We start from the raw sequence: 26,312 nt of genomic DNA on the forward strand, positions 1-26,312 counted from the left end.
CCAGTCTCATGTGTAACCCCAGAGCTTCCAGAGCTCCATGCAGTCTGTGGATCTTCAGCACTCCAGGAGACCCTTCCCAACATCCTTACCCCTTCCTATACTGGATCTGGTCAGCACCAACTCCCTCTGCACCCAGTCCCACCTGCTCACCAAGGACCTGGACTTGCTGTGAGGTTCATTTCAGATCATCACCCTCTGCCTGCCTCTCACCTTCATCCCAGGGATTATTCCCAAACACATTCCTTGTGCCAACTGCACAAGGGCCCAGCCTCTTGCCAGGTGAAACCCAGAGCATCCTGAAAACTCTTGCAGGCTTAAAGCTGGATTTCTGGGATCACAAAGTTTGCTCAGGAGGTTCTGGGATGCTGCTTGAGAGGAGAAGATCTCCCTGCTAGTGAGGAAGGCAGAGCCAACACTGGACACTCTCCAACCACCACCTGTACCTGTCACTCCTTTGTTTCTGACTGTTCCCTTAACGTGCAGGATGAGGAAGAGCATCCTGGTTCCCATGCCAAGTGCTCAGAGGTGCATGGACCAAAGAAACCCTCCTTGCAGAGCATGCAGGTTTTGTGCTGTTAGTGCAGCTCCTGCAGGAAGCAAGAAGGGACTTTACAGTAAATAATTTGGCCCAGAGCAGATGGATCTGTAGGAGTCCTGCCTCCCTCACTGCTTAGGCAGAATAAGTGTCCTTATCCCCTCAAAATCAGAGGAGAATGAGTTTTCTGCAAGCTTTTCCACTTGTGCTTCTTCAGGAGGAATCAATTTTCAGGAAAGGATACACACTTGAAAACTGATTCTTGAACTGGAGTCGTCTCCATCAGCCTCCAGAAATGCACTGTTTATGTATGAAAAAATGGATATAAATGCCAAACAGATAACGAAAAGCTCTGCTGAGAAACACTCCATGCTCAGATAACGCTAAACATAATAAAATCACTGACAATTGGTGCCATTTCTTACATGATCAAGTATCAAATCAAAGAGTCAAAACTTTAGGGTCTGAGTTCTCAAAAAGCTCCAAGAGGACCCTTGTGTTCATGGCTGATCCTCCCTTTCCATAGCTCTGAAGATCCAGACCATTTTTATTTAGGGACTTAAATGCAAATTTACAAAAATCCCTGTGCACAGGCAAAGACCAAAAAAATAAAATAAAATAAAAAAGCTCTCTTAAGTGAGCAAACAGCAAGGTTTTGTATGAAGACCCTGCATTGCAACATCAGAGGAAGCTGGTTCTCATTGATAAACCATCTCACCACCAAAAAACTCCAAGAGGTGAGAGGGAAATCCCCAGGGCAAAGCAGGGCTGAGGCAAATGCCAATTATAAAGGAGCTTCCTCAGGCCTGCAGCCAATCAGGTCAGCAGAGCACTGCAAAGGAAACCTGAATTTAAAAATATATTATCTGGTTTGCAACGCTGAAGCCAAGGGGCAACCACATTTTATTTATAAGTGCATACAAATGTATTTAAATAGAAGCATGGGGGTATTTTTCTCAAGAATATGCAAGATTTTAGCCCCCATAACTCCCTTGAAGGGAGTTTAGCACGATTTTGGTTGTACTTCCTGGGAGAGAGAGTGAACAAAAGGTGAAATTGGAATTTAGCTAAGAAAGCTGGCTGTGCTTGTTTGGGGATTTGGCACTGTCACTGTACCTGCAGAAATACTCTGATGTGCTGGAAAAGGAAGGGAAAAATGAGGTTATCTGACAGCTGTAACAATTCTCAGACAAAATTCAGTGATAAAATCTAACTTTCTTGTGCCTTGTGGGATTATATAAACTGCAGCAATGTGAGTAGTCAAAATGCCTCCAAAAACCATACAACCAGCTGGATTTTACCTCATGACTATCAGTCACTACTTGACCTACCTTTCAGAATTTTGCCTTTCCATCTCCTAATTTGTAGGAGGGGAACAGCATCACCCTGTGTAGTCCACAAGGGCTTACTGGTGACAAAACATTCCCCGTGGAAAGGAAGGATTCCTTCTCCAGAGGAACATATAAATGACATTTTATTCTATGTATTCTCCAAATCCCACAATAAACCCAATGATCCTTTCACTGCTTGCAGGGGCCTAGAAGAGAGGCACCATCCTCTCCACCATTTGCAACAAGATTGGAAAGATAAAATGATATGATCCTAAAGACAGGCTCTGCTTACAGGCACGGTAATCAAGTATCCATTAATTCCATTTTTTTCCCTTTCCATCACCCTGTCAAGACTAAATCACTGCAGGTTTGTTGTTACCAACTCCCTGTGGCGCTGCTGCCTTTGCTGAGTGAAGCAGGAATTGGAGCAATGCAGCCTAAACACAGACAAGTCTTGAATTGTTCTGTTTCCTCTTCAAGACTTGGATAAAAACAGACTTAAAATTACTAGAAAACAGTTGAGGATGGACCTTAAATATTGTCAGATACATTTACTTTGACACACCCTCAAAATGTTCAGCAGTTCCTGGATTATCAATTTAGACACAAGGAAAGAAATAAAATATTGAAAGGATTTTCCTCTGAGAGGCAGAATAATGTTGCTGATGTAGCCTGGTGGGTTGGCTTTGCTCTCCTGATAAACACTGGGAAAAATAAGCAATCAAAGCAAACTAAAATGGCTTAAAAAGACAGAATTTAAGTATCTGAGGAAGGCATTGGCTAAAGTGAACAACAAGCTGGATCCTGGCATTTGGGCAGTCCTCCCAATTCTAGTAAGTACTCCCTTGAATTGTTGTGCACAAAATTTAAAAACCAAAACCAATAAAAAAAATCAGAGCCCCAAAAAAATCACCACCACCACAGGTTTATATTCCTCTTTTTCACTGAGCCTTGCAAAACAGAGGTGGAAGTGCTTTAGTGCAGTCTTTACTAGGAATACTGAAAACTAAACTAAAAATAATAAGACTTTCCTCATTCAAACAAAATAAATTATGCAGCCCTAAACTGAATAGAAACAATTAAAAAAAAATGTTAATAAGCACTCTCTGTGTGAAGAGATCTCTGGTTAGAATTTCACCCTTACTTTCTACTCAACTTTTCAACCATGGCTGACTGATCCTGACTATCCAGGTAAACCCCAGGTCAAACCCACAGGCAATCCCAGGATAACATCCCTGTCCTGTGCTACAGCTTCCTTTGAGCAGGTTGGCCAAGCTCAGCTTCAATTTGGTTTTTTTGGAACTCTCCTGCCCCCCCTGGAAGGACCTGGAAGTTCCAAGTGCCACTGGAAGTGACACTTACACAATGTCAGTGTCCAGCCAGTGCATCCTTCTAATTCCCCCAAAGTACTGGAGTCATCCCAACTCACTCTCCAGGGTTTTGAGGACATTAAATTCTCAGAACCGTACAAAAATATTAAAATAAATAAATCAATAAATCAGGGAACTGAGTAGAAACAAAACATGTAAAGGAATCACTGGAGGGAAAACTTGTCATCTGAATTCTCCATTATGCCAAGCCCCCAGAGATGGGCTTTAGAGGCAGCCAGAGCTCATCTTGCCTCTTTCCAAGCTGGAATTATGAGGGGGACAAACTGGAAATACTTGGGAGAAAAGCAGAGTGGCTGCAGAGCCCAGAAGGCAGGAGCTGGTGCTGCTGGAGTGTGTGGACAGGGAAAAAGAGGCAGCCATGGATCCAGAGGAAAGCAGGTCTGTTCCAACACACCTTTGGAGTGGCCAAAATCAGCTGTTCAACCTCAGAGTTCACTCTTTGACCCCACCAGGTATTTCTGAATTCGTTCATCTCTCTGGAAGGGGAGCTGTGGAATTACTGATCTCCTGGAAGTTTGTTCAAGCTGCTGTACAAGTCAAAGTCTTGGGCTATGCTACATAACCTGATGTTTAGAACAGACATTCTCCTCCTCCACTTCAATTTCTGAAATTCAGGAGACTTGTACTGATGAAAAGGAAATAAGAGAGTTCAGAAGAGGAAAGATTTGTGGGGGAATAACCCCAGAGGTAAATGGATATTCACATAAAGATCTCATGGATACAATCTGCATGTGGAACATGTACATTATTTCTTTAAAACATTGCTTTTTCCTGCCTTCATGCCTCCAACAGAGGAAAGGGAAAATTGTCTTTTCCTTTCTTAAAACGTTATCAGCGACGCACTCCCCTTACACAACCTGCACTCAGAACAAATTAAAATAAATCTACAGACCAGAGACACACATTTCCATGCACATAAGTATCCCAAAAATTTCCCCAGTGAGAGCTGGGGGCTGTGCTCCCCTGGGACAGCAATTGTTCAGCACAGGGCTGTGCAGAGTGCCTTGGTCCTGACCTCCAGCAGCAAAAAGCCACCACAACTTGCAGCAGCACCAGAGCATGAAGTTCTCAGCCAGCAGCACTGATGGCCCAAGTACACAAAGCAGCTCTGAACTAAGTTTTCCTCCCTCACTAGTGAAAATTATTCAACAAAAGCATTTCAGCTGAGCAGCACCTGTTTTTCTGGGTCACTGCTGCTGCCACACACCGTCACACGCGCAGTTTAGAAACCTTTCACTGGGAGCCACGTGTAAAATATGGATAATTGGAATAAAATTATATGATTTTACACAACAAAAGTTGCAAAGTCAGTTGTTGATGCCTTTCCCTTTCTGCCCTGCTGGTCACAGCTGGCAGCTCAAAGGGAACAGGGGCCCAGGGAAGTTGGGAAATCTCCGTCCTCGGGAGACACTCGGAGCTCTTCTGGTCAAAGTCCTGAACAAGCAGCTCTGCCTGGACATGGTTTGAGCAGGACACACAGAGTTCCCTCATCACAGACCTTACACAGAGCAATTCCAAAGACAAACCTGGTCCAGTATTTCCATGGAGAAACACAACTAACCCCACCTGTCGTTCCTCCTCCAGCCGTATCCTCTCCTCTTCTTTCCGCCTTTCCTCCTCTCTTTTGGACTCAAGTCTTCTCCTTTCTTCTCTCTCTGCTTCCTCAGCCTAAAAAAAAACAAACATGCAAACCAAGCCTTACTCTTCCTGAGTGTACATTTTTTAATTTCATACTGTGATAGCATGAGGGGGTTTCTTACTCTCTTCCTAAATCCTAAATGCTCAGAAAGAAACATTAAAAATAATAATAATAAAAATAAAAAGGCAAAACCATTTAACTTCCCCTCCCCTTTAGAATTACCCCTTTAAGTTTATTACTGCAGTAATATTAAGCCATATTGTGTCATGGCATTCCACTTCTCCTCACTTAAAGTTTAGTTAGAATGGACCCTAAAAGGAGAGGAAAACAAAGGATTGGGAATATAAACTCTGTAAAACCAAGTGCATTCAAATTCATCATTAACCTGGGCAAAATCTCTTAAAGAAAATTTGTGCTGGTCTCTTAAAATACTTTTGTTTTTGTTTTTAAGCCAAAGAGATTGTTGAGAAATGGGGGAAAATAAAAAGGGCATTTAGTGTGTTTTTTATAGATTGTTTTTCTTCAGTGTCTTCAGTACACTTGAATTTGAAAATATATTAAGAGAACAAGCAGAAAACATTCAAATGGAGGATCAGTGGCTTTGAATGTTTCAGAGAAAAAGCCCCAACCAAGGAATTTATCTGTCTGCATGGGAAAATAAAAATCAGCATGTTTTAAAATGAAATAAAAGATTCCTCACTCCACCAACTGATGCTCATCTAATTTCACTCAACTTTGCTCAGATTTTCCACAAAAAAGAGGCCAGTTAAATAGAATGAATATGGAAAGTAACAACACAGTGATGAAAGCACTGAGTGAGTGAGAAAAGGTTCACAATGGAAGTTTATATAGAACATAGTAATTAAGTTTATTACCAATTGCCCCATCTACAGGACATGTACCACTACACTGTAAAGCAGACACTGGATTTAAACCTCAGGGGACACTAAAATCCCCAAGATGGGATTTCAGAAGCTTTGTTTGGACTCTCCACACATTAAAAATGTTCATACAGAGTCTGCAAAAAATATAACTCAAAGGAATTAGTGCCCAACCTGCTGCCTTCCACAAGCACACTTCAGAAAGCTGCAAAGAGCCTGCTGCTTCCCTGGAATTAACAGCAAAATGCTTTTCATTGTTCCCAGTCCATAAAAACAATAAATGGATGATCCTCATGGATCCTTTCTGACTCAGAATATTCTGTAAACACAGGTAAAGCCAAACCAAGTTTTTGCACTATGAGAGCACATGAAACACCACTCACAACTGCCCACGGTTTTGTCACAGTGTCACAACAACACCGTGTGGGTTTGGGGGTATTTTTAAGGGCAGACAGTACTGACATTAAGGCACAAGCCAGTGGAAACATCTAATAAAGAGCATTGAAATTTTAACTCCTTTCCTCCCCACAAAAATGCCAGAGAACTGAATGGAAAGAAAACGAGACTCCGTTTTCCCTCTTGGGACATGATAGAAAAAGCTGAATTTACAGTTTTAAAATAAATCAGCAATGTTTGTAGTGATGCCACTGGTTTTGCCTTTCTGAGGTGTCTCTCACCCCCAGTTCTTTGCTGAGCTGTTCAGGCTCTGCTCGGGGCTTGATACGTGGCAGGAAACACTCACCTCTCTCTGTGCTTTCCTGGCTTGTTTCTCCTCTAATTTTCTCTGCTTCTTTGCTCCAATTTTCCCAGACACCTGAAATTCTGGCGCCTCCTCAGCATCCTCTTCCTCTGCAACATTGCACAAATGACAAATTGTAAACTGCCTGTAAAAAAACCTCCCTTTGAGAAATTTCCCGGGAAAGCAGCAGCAGAGGAAAAGGAGACACACACACACACACACACACACACACAGTTCAGGCAGGACCTATTGGATGGAAAAAAAGGCAAAAAAAAAATAAAAATCATACAAGACTGCCAAAGCCACAGAGCAGAAGTAACAAGGCAAACACACAGTAAGTGAAGGTAGAAGTAAAAATTCCCTTGATCTTTTGAAGGAAGGCTTTTCACGAGCGTTTCCTGCTTTCCACAACTAAAAGAGGTATTTTCTCTTACACATAAATTGTGCTAATGGTGTCATTATGTATCTGCTGAACGACTGACTTTCTTCCCAGTCACTTTTAGGCTTTGCACTACAGACATCCATTGAAAAAGTGGGATTCAGAGGCACACCACTCATCCACTGGTTCTGGCTGGATAAAACTAACCTTTAAGGGAAGAGGGGAAAAAAGTCACTGAAATGTAAACCTGACTGCAAGAAAATGACACATTAAGTAGTTGCCTGTTTTATTGGTTGCTTGGTTGTTTAGAGAGGTTGATTTCTGCCACTGTGAAATATGGTAGAGTCTTGCTCAAAGGGTGTGCAAATGATTATTTCTGCTCTCTCAGGGGCTAAGGAAGAAGAGTTTTAAAGGCTGCCACTTCCTCAGGAAGCTCAGGAACATCTGGCCACCTCATTTCCTGGTCTAGAGTAGTCCTTGATCCCACCACATAAGCACTGTGGACTGACCTCAATATTCCAAGAGAAATCTTCAGCTCACCCCATGGAACACCACACAAGACATGGAGATTCACGTGCCTGAATCAGATGGCAGGATCAAAATGGAAGATCTTCACACGTGGCTCCCTTTTTGGGTAACATAATTGATCTTTTGAGCACCCACAGTGCTGGTATGCTTGATGCTGACTTCAGATCCAGACTGGAAGAGATTTGGCAGGGCTGGTGCCAGGATGTTTTCTGTAGGGAGCTCCCTGGTCCCCTTTTTTGGGAACCCCAAAAGCTGCTGTAAAAGGGGCACATGGATGAATGAGACTCCCTCTTCTTTTACATGCAGAATTAGGTTTGAAACACTCTTGTTTTACTGATTCCAAGACACAGGACAGGACTATGGTTAAGCCACAGAGACACATCATGAGAACCAAATGTAACTGAGGGCTGTGTAGGTGGCTCTCAAATAACTGAGCTGTTTTCAGGAGATGGGATTAATATGAGCCTGGTTGCTGAACTGGGCTTCAGAGAATTACTGGTGCCTCATTACTGAGGTGATCAAAAGGGTTCCCCCTTCCTACACCACACAAAGCAACGGGGGATACTCAGACTTGACACAGTTGCTTCTGCAGTTCTGCTGAAGCTTAAAATAACTTTATTTATATTTCAAATAGGGAGTCAAGGGGAGTTCCAAACACAATGGGTGAGCAACCCAGCATTAGCAGTTATTACTCCAAAATGAACAGCTCAGTACTGGTATTATTGCTTAGAAAATTATTTCTGGCAAACACCACAAGCATAAAACACTGTCTTTGACACTGTTCCACCCGAGGCTCTGAGGGCTTCTCAGATTTCATCTATATTAAGATTACCTGAGCCAGACATTAGGCAGAAACCTAAGCAAGGCTTTTAAAGCCTTATTCCAGTCCTGGATCAAACATGCCTTTGTTCAGGAGCATTTGCTTTCCTCCTGTTTGAAGCATCTGATGCGATCCCTGAAGTACCACGGGTGGTGCAGACACAGCCTGTGATTCAGCAGAGCTTGAAAGGCCAACACTGCACTAAACCTGGGTGCAATTAATGTCTTCTAAATAAACCTGAGCGTGCTGACAGGAACATAAACACGGGGTAAAAGTATTTGCTGAATCAATTTGTTATTACAGCAGAGCATCTCCACCGAAAGCACAGAGGTTGCTGCACGCAGCCAGCAAGATTTCTTGATTTAATTTTAAATAAAGCAGCAGCTTTTAACAATCACTTTTCACACACTCAGAGCTGTGACAACAGGAGACTCCATGGGGGGGTCAGTTCCATAGGAACGTGCATTCCACCTGCTCCTGAGCCTCAGGTGTGATGCAACATGTTAATTGTGTGTGAAAGCAGTTTAGCATCACCCAAAGCACCACAGTTGGGCAGCCTGGGTATGCACTCAGCTGGGAAACACAGGCATCAGACATCATTAAAAAAGCCAGAGGGCAGGGATAGATGGGATACTGAGAAGGAATTCCTCCCTGTGAGGGTGGTGGGGCCCTGGCCCAGGTTGCCCAGAGAAGCTGTGGCTGCCCCTGGATCCCTGGAAGTGTCTGAGGCCAGGCTGGACAAGGCTTGGAGCAACCTGGGCTAGTGGAAGATGTCCCTGCCCATGGCAGGGGGGTGGAATGAGGTGATCCTTCATCTCCCTTTCAACCCAAACCATTCCATGATTTCCAGAGCTTGCAAAGCATTCCCACCATTTTCCAGCACCAAGGGGCAGAAAACAGAAACAATCTGACTCACAGTGATGTTTTCACACCACTTGACATGTTCTGCTTTACACAAACATGGTTTTGCTCACCTGGCCAAGCCGAGAGGCAGCTTCAGGGAATCTTTGCTTTCCCTTAATATTTTGAACATACTGAGAGGCAGCACAACAGGAAAATTTAAAAGTCCCAAAGGCTGAATCTCTTGAAATTTACAGATTACTTTTCAAAAATGCTTCCTAATACCATCAACTAGAGTGCTGATGTTTTCAATCATGACAGGAATTTACCAGCTACTGTGTACAAAACATGCAAGAAACTCCAAAAGAAACAACCAGCACGTATTTTAGTTATCACAGAATTACAGAACGGTTTGAGTTGGAAGGGACTTTAAAGATTATCTCATTCCCCTCTCCCTTGGGCAGGAACACCTTCCACTAGATCAGGCTGTTCCAAGCCCCATCCAACGTGGTCTAGTTGTCCATGTCATCCATGTCAAAGGGTCCAGAACTTACATTAAGTTCTGGAAGTGAAGCAAATGGATTCCCATCTGCGAAAAAGAACTCACAAAAAGTCCTTAGGGCAGAGCCAGCTGCTTTATTTACTATTTATGCAGCACCTAAATAAAGGAGTAGAGAAAAGAGGGGGAAAGATGCCAGTCAAAACAAGGAGCTCATCTTGAAAGCAGATGATGTTATTAACAGCATGTTATTAACATCAAAGAGATGTGTGACACCAGCCACTGAAGGGAATTGGACCAACATATGGAAAGGTGTGGGCACTCCTGAGTAACACAGCCCTGTGGTGGGACTAATAATAGCCTAATAACTAGTCATAATTTTTATATTTTTTAAATTTCTTAATTTAATTTGGTGTATCTCCCGTTTAGAAACAGAACAAGACATTGGTTAATTAATCTGAAGCCACCAAATCGGTCAACGCTTGGGACAGAAAAAGTGCAGCACAAACAGAGGACATCAGACCTTTAGAGCAGAACTCAAACGATGAAGTTTACTCTCAAATAAAGTCATCTGGCAGAAGTGAGAAACCACACACCTCCCTCCCCCTTCCACAGTCTGTGCTCGAACTGGCTCCAGGACAGACACACTGTGGGCACTTCGATAACACCAAAGTCACTGTATGAGTAGCAGCAAGTCAAAATTGACTTTTGATTCACTAGTTGGGATATTAGTCAAAGTTTAACTGTACTAGAAAGGTTTTCCTACTGATTAAGCATTAAAATGATTTCAACCACCGCAATTAATGCAGCTCCATTTCACCAGAACCGTGTGGGACCAACATCACTGCTTCTAAATTTACACATTTTCCAGATCTTTCAGCACTCAGAAAAAGTACTTCTTATTTTAAGAAATTTCAGCACAAACACATCCTTCTCAGATTCATGCACAATATCCATCACGGAATGGGGATCAAAAATTATCTTTTAAATTATTTTTCCCCCAAACTAGCAGAAAACACTCACACAAGATTTTTCTTAGCTGCAAGATTTGAACGCTGAACTTAGATGCTACAAAAAGCAATAATGGGCATTTTAACATGCCCAATTATAATTTTAAAAGCTTTAAAAACCTTTTTTGTTTCGTGTTTTTCTTTCTCAGTAGTGACTTACAGTTAAAAAGAATAATTCTGATCTCCAAGTCTTGCCATGCAAAAGAAGAGAGGAACTCATGATTTCATTTATGTTGGACTTCAACTTTTCTTTATCATGTTTTATTTACAAGCTGCCAAAAGTAGAGAGCCCATAGCCTGTACCAGTTTGGAACAAATAATAAAAGTAACCTGACAAAACCAGATTATTTCTTTGATGCAGTCCTTACTTTCTGTTTGTTAAAAAAAACCAAACCAAACCATAACAGCCCACACAAAGTCCCATTTTTTGGCAAGACTTTTTGCAACAAGTCAGAGAGGTCATTCCTGAGGTGTGGAAGTGAGTATCTTTCAAAATTAAACCCTTGAAATCCTCCCTGGAAATGTACTGGGCTGTTTAGGCTCTCCTGGCACATCCTTCCCTTCTGCCTCATTTCTTCATGGAGCTCCCACACTCCCACCACGCCCAGGGGGCTGCCCAGTGGTCTTTGTTCTGCTGGACACTTGGAGATGGCTGTAATTCCTTAGAGAAGTCTGTTTTCTTTGTCACCTTGCCATGATCGAGGTAATTACGCTCACCATTTTCAGTCAACAAAAATGCCACCATCTCACACCAACAGCAGCAAGTGCTGGTTCAAGACACCCTTTCAGGGGACAGAAAACCTGGGCTGCAAAACCTGTGTCCTACTCCCCAACTACCCAAACAACCAGGCAGGCAGGTTTTCTCCTCACATGTTTGCACAAAGTCAGAAATAATGTCCAGCAGCTCTCCAAGCTAACACACATTTGCCTCAGATCCTCAGCCTCATTAATTTTACCACAGCGGGGTCAAAATGACCCCACACCATTCCTGCCATTATTTGTTCATCCTCACAAGTTTCTTGTCACTTGACAGGAAATTTTTTATGGGAACATCAAGTGGCTGGGTCACTTTCTGCTCCAAGACACAAAAAACCACAGTGTCAAAGTACCTTCTTCACCTCTGAGCTCTTTGCAGTGGGACAAGCTCAACTGGAGACCTGGAGTTTTTCTGCACACGACCAGCAACCAAGAGAAAAGTTTCAATAAAACACCTTTATGTTCACCCAGAGGTGATCAGAGTCCAAGTGGATGCACTCAGAGCATCAGCCAGGCACAAACAAGAGCTAAGAACACCCTCCTCAATCAGTAAATAAATGGGATTTGAAACTGGAAAATGGCTAATGCTATTTATCCACACTACCCCATGCTCCAAAGAACACTCAACCCAACTCCAGTTTATCCCCTTTCCCCTTGCTCAGCTTGGCCACTCCTGCCCTAAATGATTAATGCCTGAAATCCTCACCCATTTATACCTTGCAGAGGGTTTGTTTTCATCTTGGCTGTAACTTGCCCACAAAGCCACCTCTGTCTGGGTTCAATTTAAATTAAGATACACCAGAGCTAATTAAGTCTGCGAGCTGGGATATCAACCCGACCACATGAATACACAACTCTCCTTCCAGACTCCTTTTCCACAGGGAAAGGAGTAGGCACCCTCCTACAGAGCACACCGACTTTAACAGGGCTGCAGGAAAGGCAGGAATGTTATGGCTGGAATTAAATTGGCCAATTTAAGGCAATCAAAGCCATTTTTCTAAAGCCAGCCTGGAAGTCACGCTGGTGGAACACGCTCAGGGGTCTCAGTCATTTTGAGAATCACTTTGTCACCCGGGAAAACTGTCTCCCCAGCAATCTCTGGCCATCAGAAGGTATTAATAGTTGTTGGTTTTCTAACTGAGAGCTCCTTTGAGAACTCAGCTAACCACTGAAAAGCATTGCTCAGCACACCGGGGCAGTGTGGGCACCCAGCTGGGGGCCTGTCCCACAGCACAGCCCACACAGAACCCGTGAACAGGGAACCCACCACCCTGTGGTGTCATTCGGGTGGGAAAGTCGAGGCATTTAGGGCTTCACCCTTTATTTTCGGTCTGTGAGAATCTCCAAGTAATTCAGGGGTCTCACCCCACCCCACTGAGGTAAAGGAAGGATTACAGCCTGGTTTAGTTCCACTGACAGTGTAGATTTGAATATTCAAAATACTCATTGACTATCCTTTTCTGTATTAAATGACTCCTTACGCAGACTTGCAAGTAAATCAGATTTCAGCTACAGAAGGAACAATTAAAAGTTTTCGAGATTCTGACTCTGGTTCCCTAGAGGGTTTGGGGTTTTTTTTCTTCTCCCCCATTAGTCTGTTAAAGATTTGAGTCCTGGCACAAAAACAACAACTCAGCACAGGCAGCAGAAACCATGGGCTACCACTTTACCCTTGAAGCTCCTTTCTCATTCTGGAATTGAAATCTGATTGTTGGATGGAAAACAGAAAACCCTCGTGGGTAACCACAATTCCAAAGTCTGCAAGTGCTGCTTTGAGGCCGTTTCCCCAGCACAGCTGGCTCCCAACAGGCAGAACACAGACCCAGCCAGGGCCTCCTCACACCCTCCCCGAGGGGCAGTCCTGGGTATCTTGTAGGGTTGGTGAAGAAATCACGTCTGGGCAGAAGCTGGAGTGACACAGAGGAGGATCAGGCAGCTCTGCCCCAAAGCTCAACACATTCCACACACAGAACAGAAACTTCCTAGTGAAACATCTCAAAGAATTCAACGAGGAAAAAAGAAACCCACTCCAGTGGCAGATGATCAGAAGCCTCCTAAAGCAACATGAGCTTTTACAAGGCAAAACTGAAGAAGCCAGACTGGTTTGGTTTTGGCATTTCTGTCTAAATTGCCAAACAACTTTGCTCTTCAGCCCTGGGTGCCCCAGCTGGTGCTGCACTGCCTGGCATCACACACCACTCTCTCTACTCTGGGCTCTCTCTCCGTGTGAGTCAACTACTCCTGTGACATAAAACTCTGCTGTGGGGAGAACTTGCTGCTTCAACAGGCTGAAATGGAGGCAGTAATCTGCCCAAACTGCTTTACATTGGACTGACACGGAGAAAATGCACTGAGGGGACAAATCCAAGAGGGATTCCAGGCCTAGGTCATGTGTCCACAGAGTGGGCTTTAAAACATGTAATACATCATTTTCCAAGGGGAAAAAAATACCAAACTCCCCACTACTGCAGGTAGCTCAGGGCCAGGCTAAAAGATTTGCAGCACAGACAGTCAAAGACAAAGGAAGGGTTAATTTTAAGTAATAATAGCAACACCTCAATGCTGGGGAACCAAGGGCAGAGGCTTCTCTCCACAGCCACACTGCTCAAGTCTGTGCTCAGTCTCCAAAGGCTTTGGTGTTCCTGTTGTGCACCTGTGCTCAGGCACTTGGAAAAACCATCCCAAAGATACAGATAAAACCACACACAGAAGCACAAAACAGAAGCACGGAGCAAGAAGCTGTTTTAATTTGGAAAAGAAATTAGAGAAAACAAATAAAAGAGGGATGTCATTTCAAAGGAAACTTCATGCAAGAGAGGCAGTGCTCGCATCTGATGTACAGAAGGCTGCAAAAGAATTATTTATAAAGCCCAATGACACAGATTCTTCTATTGCTAAAGTGACTAAGATAAGATGAGCCGTTTGCTTTGACAGCTTCACTGTCGGCCTTCAGCATTCAGACTTTTGATGTCTGGAGTTGAAAACTAAATATTTTTAGACTCCATTTTCTTTCCAGGGTGTTTTCATATGAGAAGAAATAACCAAAGTTGAAAAGTTCAGGCCTGTCCATTCTCCATCTGTGAAGCTGCTGAACATAATTAGCTTGAAGAGCACGTTTACCTGTCAATGTGAGAGCAAGAAGCTTTCTACAAACTGCAGGGCAAGAAAGGCTGAACAAAGTGCAAACAGCCCCTAATCAAGGCATCACACAGGTGTGTGCTCACTGCTTGAACCTACTGCACACCAAAAAGGCACCCTGACCTCCACTGCAAACCCAAGTGAAGCAAACCCCATTTGAGCAGAACCCTGAACACTTCACCCACAGTCTGAAAGTGGAAAGAATCCAGTGAGGTGAATCATGGTGAGATCATCTCTGTAGCAATAAAGATAATAATGTGTGAAGTTTCAGCAGAAAAGGAGGTGATGCCTACAGGGTGCAGAAAGATGTTATTTATCACCCTATTTTTGTCCACGACCACACCACAGACATGCAGCTATGAACTGTAAATCCAGCATAGGTTTTACACAACTCATGGCAACAACCTGCTGGAAAAATGCAGCAGTCTGGGGTGATCTCCAGGGAATCAGCTTGGTCCTGACCACCACCTGCATGGGCTCTTTGGAAAGAGAACTTCAGATTTTTGCAGGGATTACATTGGGAAATTAATGCTTCCCACCAATTTGCAAGAAAACAGTATTTTACTGCAGCAAGGCAGTAAATGCAAGGTATGGATTCTGTTTTCCCACATTGAACCTGCACGGCTAAGCAGGAAATACCAAAGGCAGTTTTTAGGAAGTAAGTGAAGAATACATTGTGATGCAGTGCTGGCACCAACAAGCAGCCAGGATTCACCTCAGAAGGGGGCAGACACTGCAGTTAAAGGGTGGGATCTAGGGACCACTGATGAAGTGGGGACAGGGACAATCATATTTCCTAAGCATCCAGATGTATTAAAATGTAGCCATCTAATTTATTATTTACCTATGGGTATAAAAAGAATTATTACTAATAGAATTCTTCAATTTTTAAAGAAAATATCATAATTCAGACTCTGTAATTCAGTTAAAAAAAATTAAGCAAGCCAGTCTAGATTAAGGTTATCCAGTAAAACACTCTACCTATATGTTCAGTGATATAAATGCAGTCAGATTACGGTCAAGCTGGAAACAATCAGGTTTGCTTTGATGTTTGGAAGATGAACTGAAGCCAGAGTTACCTTCCCCCCACTCCTCAGCCTGCTGGGCTCTCCTCTGGGCCATCAGCCGGTTTCCCATGTTCCTTCGGCGCCGGGGCATCCCCTCTCCCCTCTCCTCCACCTGGGGACGAGGCCTGGCCACTGCTGCTGCTGCCACATTCTGCTGGTGCTCCTCATCAGCTGCAAAAAACCAAAATATTCCTGCTTAATTTCATAATTTAATTCGTTTTTCCCTTCTGCCTTCAATTCCGAGTTACCAACAGCGAAGACCCCGAAGTCCCTTTTTCCCCCCTTTCTAAAGTATTTTGATTTTCTTTTAAATTTTATTTTCATTTTGTACTTGTGTAACTCAGCAGTAGATTCATCTGATCGAAACCTTAGAGCAGGAATCCTTGAGAGTGGAATATGTAAATTGTTAAACCCGAAACAAAACCCCATGAGCAAATAAGGATCACAAATTACAGCTGAAATAAACACAGTTACGGGGTAACTTCATTCTGTCCCATGGATTTAAACTCCCACAAGCACATGTAGGGGCAGCAGGACACCAAAGGTCACTGCAGCTCCTCTCTGAGTACTCTGTAGTTACTAATTAAGATCTGACAAATGAGGAATATCCTGACAGGAGCAGCTGGCAGGAAGGAACTGACCGGTTTCAGGACTCATTTCAGAGGTTTTCCATAGAAAACTCTCCACCAGGTTTTTTTTTGAGACCTCCTGTTGCCATTAACTACGGCAGTCAGGCCAAAACAATCAGATAATGGTAAAACATCATCCCTGATACCTGCTTTGCATATTCCGTTGATAAGCCAAACTGATATTTGTGTATGTTGTTACTTGCTCAATCCTGCAGAGTATTAAACCTTAATTCAGGCAAATATTCAAATGATCTCATGGAAATCTGCAGAACTAGTCATTTACTTCAACTCAGCACACATTTATTTTGTGCTTTGCTGGATTATATTGTGTCCCAGCAGGAGCACAAAATGCTTTCCACGCTCTGCCAAGTCTCCAGCATCCTCTCATCCAAACAATGCCTTCCTAAAAAAATTAATATTTGCATATCTACCATCAGAAAATGAGATTCATTATGACAACAACTATCCTGGGATCAAAAGTGTGCCTGCAGCTCACCTCAGTGCATCTCCATCCTTCAGAGCACCTGACTTTGGGACTGATAAGGGCACAGCTGCAGCACCAAGCTCAGCAGAGGCAGGATCTGGCCAGCCCTGAGCCTGCTCTGTAGTAAATCCCTAAGTCCAGGCTCCAGAGATCCCATTATTTGCTTCAGGGCTTGTCCAGTCCTATTCACAGCATGACAATGCTCATTTTGGATGCTACAGGTAATATTTTCCTGCAAAGGCAGAGCAGCAGATCACTTATTGGTCACTGCTAAATGCCAGAGACACTCTGCAAAAAACCTTTTACACAAATGCAGTATTTCCCTTACTAAGGTCTTGAGATACACTGCAATTCAAACCTCAGCATCCCTTCACCTGCAGAAGTCAGTGTGTGTCTCTCACTAATTGCAAATACTCATTCATTCTGGTTTTGGTTCCTGTTGTCCTGTGAAACAGAGACTGTTTTGCATTTTGTGAAAGAGGAATCTATTTTTATAAGCCATGTATTTATTTCAGACTGAGGAGCTTAGCCCTCACAGAGTGAAATGTGTGAGCCAAGCCCTCCTCTTTTCCCAGTTTCATTCTCTACAGGACACTTGGAAATTCCTCAAAGGGACGAGTGTGAACAGGGCTCAGGCTGAAGCAAAACTCACCAAACCTGACCCATATCGTGGTCAAACACACAAGGCAGCAACTGGACTTGTCAGATCTCCAAAACAATCACACAAACAACAGAAGACACCCAGACACTCTGGATTGTCATTTTGTAGGAAAAAGATATGTTTTAATAAAGCTTTCCTTCTTCTTCCCTCTTCCTAAAATATTTATCTTGACTGCAGTTTTTTTTTTAATAGCACAGAGTGGTTGGACATGAGCCCAGGGGTGCCCAGGTGGCCAAAAAGTCCAATGGCCCCTGGTCTGTGCCAGCCCTGGTGTGTCCCAGCCCCAGGGCAGTGACTGTCACCCTGTGCTGGCACTGCTGAGGCACCTCCAGCCCTGGGGGCAGAGACATGGAGGGGTTGGAGTGTGTGCAGGGAAGGGAACGGAGCTGGGAAGGGGCTGAGCAGCAGGAGCAGCTGAGGGAGCTGGGGGGGCTCAGCCTGGAGAAAAGGAGGCTCAGGGGGGACCTTCTGGCTCTGCAACTCCCTGACAGGAGGGGGGACCCGGGGGGGGTCGGGCTCTGCTCCCAGGGAACAAGGGACAGGAGGAGAGGGAACGGCCTTGAGTTGTGCCAGGGGAAGTTTAGGTTGGATATGAGGGAAGATTTCATCACTTAAAAGATTGCCCAGCCCTGGCACAGCTGCCCAGGGCAGTGGTGGAGTCCCCACCCCTGGAGGGATTTCAAAGCCATGTGGATGTGGACTTGGGGACATGGCTCAGTGGTGGCCTTGGCAGTGCTGGGGGAATGGTTGGACTCGATGATCTCAGAGGTATCTTCCAACCTTTTTGGTTCTAGGATTCCACAGCTTCTCTTTGCCAGGCATTCAGCTGGGCAGTCCTTTCAAAAACATGAATGTCAGTCACTGCAATTCTTCCCAACCTTCACAGGAGAAGAAAATCCTCATTTACTCTGCTGCAACACACCTGAACCTGGTTCTTCAGGGGTCAGAGGTTTGTCTATGTGACTCCAGACACAGCATTTGCTGTGACATCCAGAAAGTCAAGCCGTGCTCTGTCTCCCTCTGAACTGTGTCAGTGACGGGGTGGCACTGGAGGCTTCACAGAACACAGAGGATACACTTAAAAATCACTTTGCTTTGATAATAATTCTCTCTGGGGTCAGTCCCTACGGGTTTTTTCCCCTCCCCCTGCAGCACAGGGCGGGGTTTGGCAGCTGCACTTCCCTGAACACATCTCTTCACTCCCCTGGAGCTGCACAGGCCTCAGAAGTGGCACCCCAGGATAAACCAAATCATGCAGAGATTAGTCACACAAGGACTAATTAGACTTGATACAGAGCCATCTGAGTGAGAATTAATGACCAGCACCACAGAGGTGAGACAAGGGATCCCCAAGCTTTGCAGAACAGCAGGCCAGGCTAAATTAATTAGATAAACCCCTCAAATTAACAGGCAATACAAACAAAGCTTCAACAGATGTCTGGAAAACGGACATGTGTTTAGTGTGTATCTTCAGCTGTGTGTTCTGCAGTGTCTGACCCAGCCCTCCAAAGCCCAGGGAACACATCCTTGCTGGGCACTGCAGCTCTGCCTCAGTGTTCAAGAAGCATCAGCACAGTGCAGAGATGATTTCATCTGACTTTTCAGCCAGTGCACAGCAACTGTGGCACTGGCTGTGTCCCCTTCCTCGGGGAGAGTGAGCAGAACTGTGCCCTGAAAGCAGAAATCTTTCCTAAACTGGGCATGAAGCACCAGCCCCATCACTGCAAAGTGAAATCTTTCAGAGTCCAGGCGTTTTAGGAGCTGAATTTCCACCCCCTGGGTGGAAATCTGCCCCTTCACAGAATTTTGCAAACTTCCACTGGCTCAGAGCATAAATATTTTTTTTGAGAAGCAACCCCTTGCTTATCACAGCAGCTTATCTTCAGCTCTATCAGATCAGCAAGTGCAGCTGGCACAGGCAGAGCTCCACCTGCTGCTGCCTCACAACCTGGTGGCACTTCCCACCACGGTGGCACCACCCTGAACCTTCTGCCTTCATCCAAAACCTGGGAAATCCAACCAGGAAGTGGCCCCAGATGCCCCAGCTGGAAGTGTGCTGGGCTTCCCTGCAGAGGGGCTTCGTCCTCCTGCAGCTCATCACAAACGGATGTAAAAAAGCCAGAAATGCTACTTGGGTTTTTTTCTGTTCTCGGCAGAACAAGTCCAGGCACGATCCTGCTGGGAACACTCTGCTGCTCCAAGTGACCTCTCAAAGCAAATACAAAGGCACAGGATTTACCTCTTGTGATCCTTAGCTCCCTAAAGAAGGCAAGCCCTGAACATTTTAGAAAGGCAATTTCCAAGAGAGAACATAAAGTGAAGCTGCTGCCACAATCCCTGGACATGAACAGGAAAAGGTGAGAGCTCCCACCACTTTTCCAAGTCAAATGTCTCGGGTTTCCAAGTCCTTTCCATGTGGCAAAGTAGATTTCCTGGCAGATTTACTTCCATTTTCCATGTAAGAAAAAGGAACAGGAAAGCAAATTCCTGCTTAAGACTAAATTTGGCGGATATTAAACAACCCCCAGCCCCAGCAGGTTTGAAAAAATAATTTCTGTTGTGCACAAAGTCATCCCCACCAGATTAAATTCTGTGAAGGATTTTATCATGACAGAAACCAGGATATTAAGGTAGAAATTACCTTAAAACCACAATTAAAAAAGGCAAGACCAATGTGGAAGTGTCAAAAAGTTAACTCTGAAAAAGAAGCTTTGAAACAATTAAATTATCCTGAATGTGAACTAACTTTAACCAAGTTGCTCAAAATCAGTATTAAAGTTTTTTTTTTTTTTTAATAATTCACACTATTTAAAACGAATGTTTGGGTTTCAGTTTAAGACTCTAAAAGCTTAAAAAGAAAATCAACCCTCCCAAGCCCCACAGGCCCTGATTTATCTAAGTCCAGCTCAGGAAATGATGTCCCTCACTTTTACCAAAAGCTCAGCTCTAAGCCATCAGGAATACGATGAAATTCCATCAGTTTCCAAATCTTTCCAAGAGAAAGATTTAGACCAGGTCTGTATAAGCAGAGGTGTGAGGGAAAATGTGTTGGAAAACTTAATTATTATTTAATTAATTTAATTTTAATTTCATTTATTTTTTTATTTATTTCATTTTATTACTATCAGCCAAAACTACTTTTAACACAGAGTCTTTACCAGAACAGTCTTGCACTGAATAACTCTTTTTATACAGGAGGTGTGGGGTTTTTTTTCCTCTTAATTAAAAATTATCAAAGCTACTCCCCCAAAAGAAAAATACCACAAACTCCAACCCCAAACCACCCCATATCTGCAAAACCTGTGGTGATACTGGAATTCAGTGTTTGTCCTGGCTAAACATCTTAATTTGAGACCTGGCAGCCAAACAACCTCCCTGCTCCCACTGTGGAAACACAAGCCTGATAAGTCTGTGGCCACATCTGACTTCTTCCCATAACACTCAACTCCCACCCAAAAAAGGTCCTTCCATCACAGTGGAACTGGCAGAGTTTTTTATGGTTGGACTGGAGGCTTTTAAAGGTCTTTTCCTTTCAGAAACTTAAAGGATTCTGTGATCTAACACTGGTCAGCAGTGGAACAGTGGCTGTTTGAGGGAGGGCTGGAAGTGCTTCATCATCCACCAGCTCCCAAAACACACGTGGAGTGGCCAAAAGGAGCAGAAGAGGGAAAGGGACCTGCCCACCTTCCTGTCTGACAGGAACATTAACCCAGGAGCTGCCAGGGAGCACCAAGGGGGCAGTCCTGCCTGTTACCTCACAGCCCATTCCCTCCCCAGTTGCAGGAGAAGCCTGGGGGGGACAATCCCAGGGTGGGTCAGGTTGGGAGGGCCCACAGTGGGTCCATCTGGCCCCACCTCCCTGCTCCAGCAGGGCCATCCCAGAGCACATGGCACAGGATTGTGTCCACACAGTTCTGGGATATCTCCACTGAGGAGACTCCACACCCTCTCTGGACAATCCTCACGTCCAGGTGGAACTTCCAGGGCATCAGTTCCTGCCCGTTCCTCTTGTGCCATTGCTGGGCCCCCCTGAGCAGAGCCTGGTCCATCCTCTGCCCCCTCCCTGCAGACCCTACAGACATGGGGGAGGTCCCCTCTCAGCCCCAGCTCCCCCAGCCTTTCCGGCTTCCAGAGCTGCTCCAGTTCCTTCATGACCCTCACAGCCCCCTCTGGACCCGCTCCAGGAGCTCCATGTCCCTGCTGTGCTGAGGAGCCAGAGCTGGACCCAGCCCTGCAGATGAGCCTCACAGGGCTGAGCAGAGGGGCAGGATCCCCTCCCTGACCTGCTGGGAATGCTCTTCCCAATGCACCCCATGATCCCATTGGCCTCCTTGGCACAAGGACACACTGCTGGCTCAGGAACAGCTCGTTGTCCCCCAGGTCCTTCTCCCAGAGCTGCTCCCCAGCAGGTCACCCCCAGCCTGTGCTGGTGATAGGGGTTGTTCCTCCCCGGGTGCAGGACCTGCATTTGCCCTCGCTGAATTTCAGAAGGTTCCTCCCTGCCCATCCCTCCGGCCTGTCGAGTTCCCCCTGAAGGGCCACAAAACCCTCAGAGGTATTGGCCATTCCCCAGTTTTGTCTCATCAGAGAACTCGCTAGGGAGGCAACGAACCCTCATGCGAGTCATTGATGGACAAGTTAAACAACAGTGAGCCCAGGACAGAACCCTGGGGGTCGCCAAAAGTGACAGGCCTCCAGCTGGACGCTGATCACGGCCCTCTAGGTTCTATTCTCCATTTCCCTCCCCGTTTGCAGGAGGAGCTTTGGGGGCACCTTCCCAGCCCTGCAGCGAGAACCTGGACAGAACCCCTAACAGAGCCCTGACAGAACCCTCACAGAGCCCCTCACACACTTCCAACCCACGCCCCTCACCCTGGGGCTGCCTCAGGCCGGGAACCCCCAGCCCCCTGCAGCAGGACCACTAGGCCTTGGAGCCACCTGGGGCTCCTGCGGGTGGAAGGCAGAGCAGGACCGCAAGGACACCCCCCTGGGACGCCCCAAAACACCTCAGAACCCCCCAAGCCCCCCGGGACCCCCTAGAACCCCCCAACATGGCGGGTCCCCCTCAGGGGGAGGCCCCGGGACGTGGCGCCCCCTGGCGGCTCCCGCGGCACCGCGCCGGACCCAGTTGAGAGCAGGGCCGCGCCCACCGGAACGGTCCCGGGGGGGGGTGCGGCGTGGGGAGCGGCCCGTCCGGTCCGCGCCGCGCCGTGACCCACCTGCCCTGGCTTGCCCGCGGAGACGGGTGGCGAAGAAGAGGAGGACGGCGAGCAACACGGCGGCGGCGGCGAGCAGCGCGGCGTCCATGGCGCGGCCCCGGCTCCGCCCACGGCACCCTTGGTACAGCCCGGCCCCTTCCCCGCCGCAAGGTCCCCGCGGCGCGGGCTGCCCCGCAGGGTGCCTGCGGCGGCGGGGCGCGGCGGGCACGCTGGAGGCTGACAGGCGCGGCGCGGGCAGCCCGCTGGAGGGGTCCTTAGGCGGGCGCTGAGGGAAGGAGGGGAACGAGGAGTTAAAGGAGGAGTTAAAGCGGGAAATGGAGCGGGAATTAAAAACTATTAGGCAAAGCCGCCCCTGAGCACGCCGTCCGTGGGCCTGGCCGCCCGGAACGGCGGCTGCGGGCGGCTGGTGAGGCTGAGGAGATCCTCAGCCGTCACCCCGCACCGAGCCCTCAGAGCTGTCAGGGTGTCCCTGGTAATGGTGAAGCTTAAGTTACACCTCTGAGTGATCTCTGTCTTCTGTCTTTCGGTCTCTTGTATGTGGGAATGGGATGAAGACGGAGCCGTGCCAGGAGTGATGTCCTGAGCTGGCCTGGACCAAAGCAAATGTGCCCGTGACAAAATTGGAGAGGCTGAGAATGAGCTGGCCTAAAGGCAGCTGTCTGATGTAGTGATCTGGCTTAATTTGGTACAAGTGTAGGAAACCAGGCTGCCCAGAGGAGCTGGGGGGGGCTCAGCCTGGAGAAAAGGAGGCTCAGGGGGGAACCTTCTGGCTCTGCAACTCCCTGACAGGAGGGGGGAGCCGGGGAGGGGGGTCGGGCTCTGCTCCCAGGGAACAAGGGACAGGAGGAGAGGGAACGGCCTCAAGCTGTGCCAGGAGAGGGTCAGGTGGGACATCGGGAGGAATTTCCTCATGGAAAGGGTGGTCAGGCCTTGGAATGGGCTGCCCAGGGAGGTGGTGGATCCCCATCCCCAGAGGTGTCCAAGGAAGGACTGGACGTGGCACTCAGTGCTCTGGTCTAGTTTAAAAGATGCTGTTCAGTCATAGGTTGGACTTGCTGATCTCAGTGCTCATTTCCAAGCTAAATAATTTTGTTATTTGTTTAAGAATCAGGTTTACATTGACGTGTGCAGAGCCAGTACAGGTGGGAGGGCTTTGGCTATAGATGGGTCGTGTTTCAGGCTGATCTAACATTGGTGTCCAGCCAAAGGGAGGGTTTGCCTCCTGCCTCTCCCTTGTGTTGGCAGCAACAGGCCAGAGCAGGCAACTAATTCAGTCTTTTTTTTTTTCTTATTTCTTTCTGGATTTGTTTTTTTAAATCAGGACGAGTCTCAGCACAAAAAGATGCAGGAACTTGGGGCTGGAGATGGAGAACAAACTTCCCCCCTTTGGATGGTCACTGTTAGATAAGAAACCATTTTTTAGGCTCTGCCCCATCCTTGTGAGTGAAGAGGGAAGGATTGTGGGTTTTACCCCATTTCACTTGCTTTGTGGTTGTGAAGTTCTGGGTTATCAAACCTTTTCTTGCTTCAGAAGTGCCTTTAGTGTGGCCATTTGAACCACTCTTTGTGGGGGAGTGTTTTAATAAGTTGAAAATTCAAATTAGAGGCTATGGGACATCTAGAGCATTGCTGTAGCTAATTAGTCATAGCTGGGGACTCCACAGCTGCCTCTGCTTGTGTCATGAGCTAAAGATGACTTAGGATCTGTCTGTCACAGGAAAAACAGCTTTTATTGAGAGATTTGCTAAATTTTAGCAAAGTAGAACCAGGGACATGGGGGGAAGTTCTCAAAAAGGAACTGATCTACAGCCTGAATGTTTTATTGCAATGTTTTATTTTAATAATAATACTTTCAAATCTTATTTTGGAAGTCAGTCATAGAATCATGGAATAGTTTGGGTTGGAAGGGACATTAAAGACCATCCAGTTCCACCCCCTGCCATGGGCAGGGACACTTTCTACTTAGGTTTTTCCAAGCCCCATCCAACCTGGCCTTGGACACTTACAGGGATCCAGGAGCAACCACAGCTTCTCTGCCCAACCTGTGCCAGAGCCTCCCCACCCTCGAAGACAAGAATTCCCTCCCAATATCCCATCTAACCCTGCCCTCTGGCACTGGGAACCCATTCCCTGTGTGCTGTCCCTCCCTGCCTTGTCCCCAGTCCCTCTCCAGCTCTCCTGGAGCCCCTTCAGGCCCTGGCAGGGGCTCTCAGCTCTCCCTGGAGCCTTCTCTTCTCCAGGGGAACCCCCCCAGCTCTCCCAGCCTGGCTCCAGAGCAGAGGGGCTCCAGCCCTGGCAGCAGCTCCGGGGCCTCCTCTGGACTCTCTGCAGCATCTCCACGTCCTTGTGCTGTTGTTCCCAGGGCTGGAGCAGCTCTGCAGGGGGGTCTCACCTGAGCAGGGCAGAGGGGCAGAATCCCCCCTGCCCTGCTGCCCACGCTGGGGGATCAGCCCAGGAGGTTTCTGGGCTGGGTCATGTCCCAGCCTCTCACCCACCAACACCCCAAGGCCTAAAGGCAGCTCCCCTTTATTCCAGGAGTCTGTTTCTGTCTCTTAGGTGGGTCCCAAACTCACTCTGTGTCACAGAGGATGTGTCCTCTGGTACCTTCTGAGGCATGAGTGGAACAGTTAGATCAATTATCAACGGTTCACAATTAGATCAATTATGAACTGGAACTTTCCTGGTGGTTATTTCCAGGGTACTTCTCAGACAATGGTTATTTTATATTGTGTGTAATGGTCAGGATTGCTTGGAAAAATAAAACCTGAGTGACAAATGTTGGATTTTCTTCTGTGTCTTTGCCTACAAGTTTAAGAAATGGTGGCTCTTTAATGAGAGTTCCTGTGCTGGTTTGGGCTGGGGTAGAATTAATTTTTTTCAGAGTAGCTCGCGAAGGGGCTGTGTTTGGATATCACAGAATCATTTAGGTTGGAAAAGTCCTCTTAAGATCAAGTCCAACCATTCCCCAGCACTGCCAAGGCCACCACTGACCCATGTCCCCAAGTGCCACATCCACAGGGCTTTTAAATCCCTCCAGGGATGGGGACTCCACCACTGCCCTGGGCAGCTGTGCCAGGGATGGACAACCCTTTCCATGAACGAATTTTCCCAATATCCAACCTCAATCTCCCCTGGCACATCTTGAGGGTGTAGCCTCTCCTGTCCCTTGTTCCCTGGGAGAAGAGCCTCCCTGTCTCCAAAATCCTTTCTATTTAACTTCCTTAAAATTTACCCTGATTAGAGAACACACTGAACTTCTGAGGAAATATCCTGTAAGAATTATCTGTAGTCCTGTAACTGCTCAAAACCTCGAGAGGTGCCTCCAGAAAAAAGCAATATTAAAGAAATTCTACTTTTTATCTAGTTTGTTTAGCTCTGCTGTAATTTGTAGTTTGCAGATGTGGAGAAGCTGGATGTTCCCAGGTCCTGTTTGTCACCCTCCAGCTGATGGCCCTGCCCTGCAGCCACCACACACTCGTGTGGGTGATGAGTGTTTTATTTGCCTGCACGGTCCCTGCTGCCTTTAAAGAGGAGATAATATCAATGGTGGGATGTCACCTGCTGCTCTCTGGGCTGCAGAGGGAGCAGATGAGTTTTTTCCTGTAGGTGTCACCAATGTCCCGTGCAGAAACAGCTTAAACTCCAGAGGAACGACAGAGTATGGGATGCTCAGGTCGGTTTTGTTCCACGCTGGATCTTCAGAAACATTTGACATCCCTTGAGGTTTATTTCTCAGAAACCTTTTTGTATTTTCCCTGATTTGGAT

The 26,312-nt window shown here is 46.3% G+C and overlaps 1 protein-coding gene across 1 annotated transcript in view; it reads right to left on the reverse strand.

The window, feature by feature from the left end:
• The window catches only part of DDRGK1 (DDRGK domain containing 1), a 35,221-nt gene extending 12,530 nt beyond the window's left edge, over positions 1-22,691 (reverse strand). The window contains exons 1-4 of the mRNA XM_051798255.1: positions 22,547-22,691; positions 15,566-15,724; positions 6,520-6,626; positions 4,824-4,925 (exon numbers count right to left, since the gene is read on the reverse strand). Coding sequence (XP_051654215.1) covers positions 4,824-4,925; positions 6,520-6,626; positions 15,566-15,724; positions 22,547-22,634 — 456 coding nt within the window. The 5' untranslated portion in view covers positions 22,635-22,691. The remainder of the gene's footprint in view (positions 1-4,823; positions 4,926-6,519; positions 6,627-15,565; positions 15,725-22,546) is intronic.
• Positions 22,692-26,312: the final 3,621 nt, after the last annotated feature.

The sequence above is a fragment of the Manacus candei genome, unplaced genomic scaffold (genome assembly GCF_025592945.1).
Source record: "Manacus candei isolate 608988 ecotype Guabito, Panama unplaced genomic scaffold, ASM2559294v1 h1tg000048l, whole genome shotgun sequence".
NCBI classification, from domain to species: Eukaryota; Metazoa; Chordata; class Aves; order Passeriformes; family Pipridae; genus Manacus; species Manacus candei.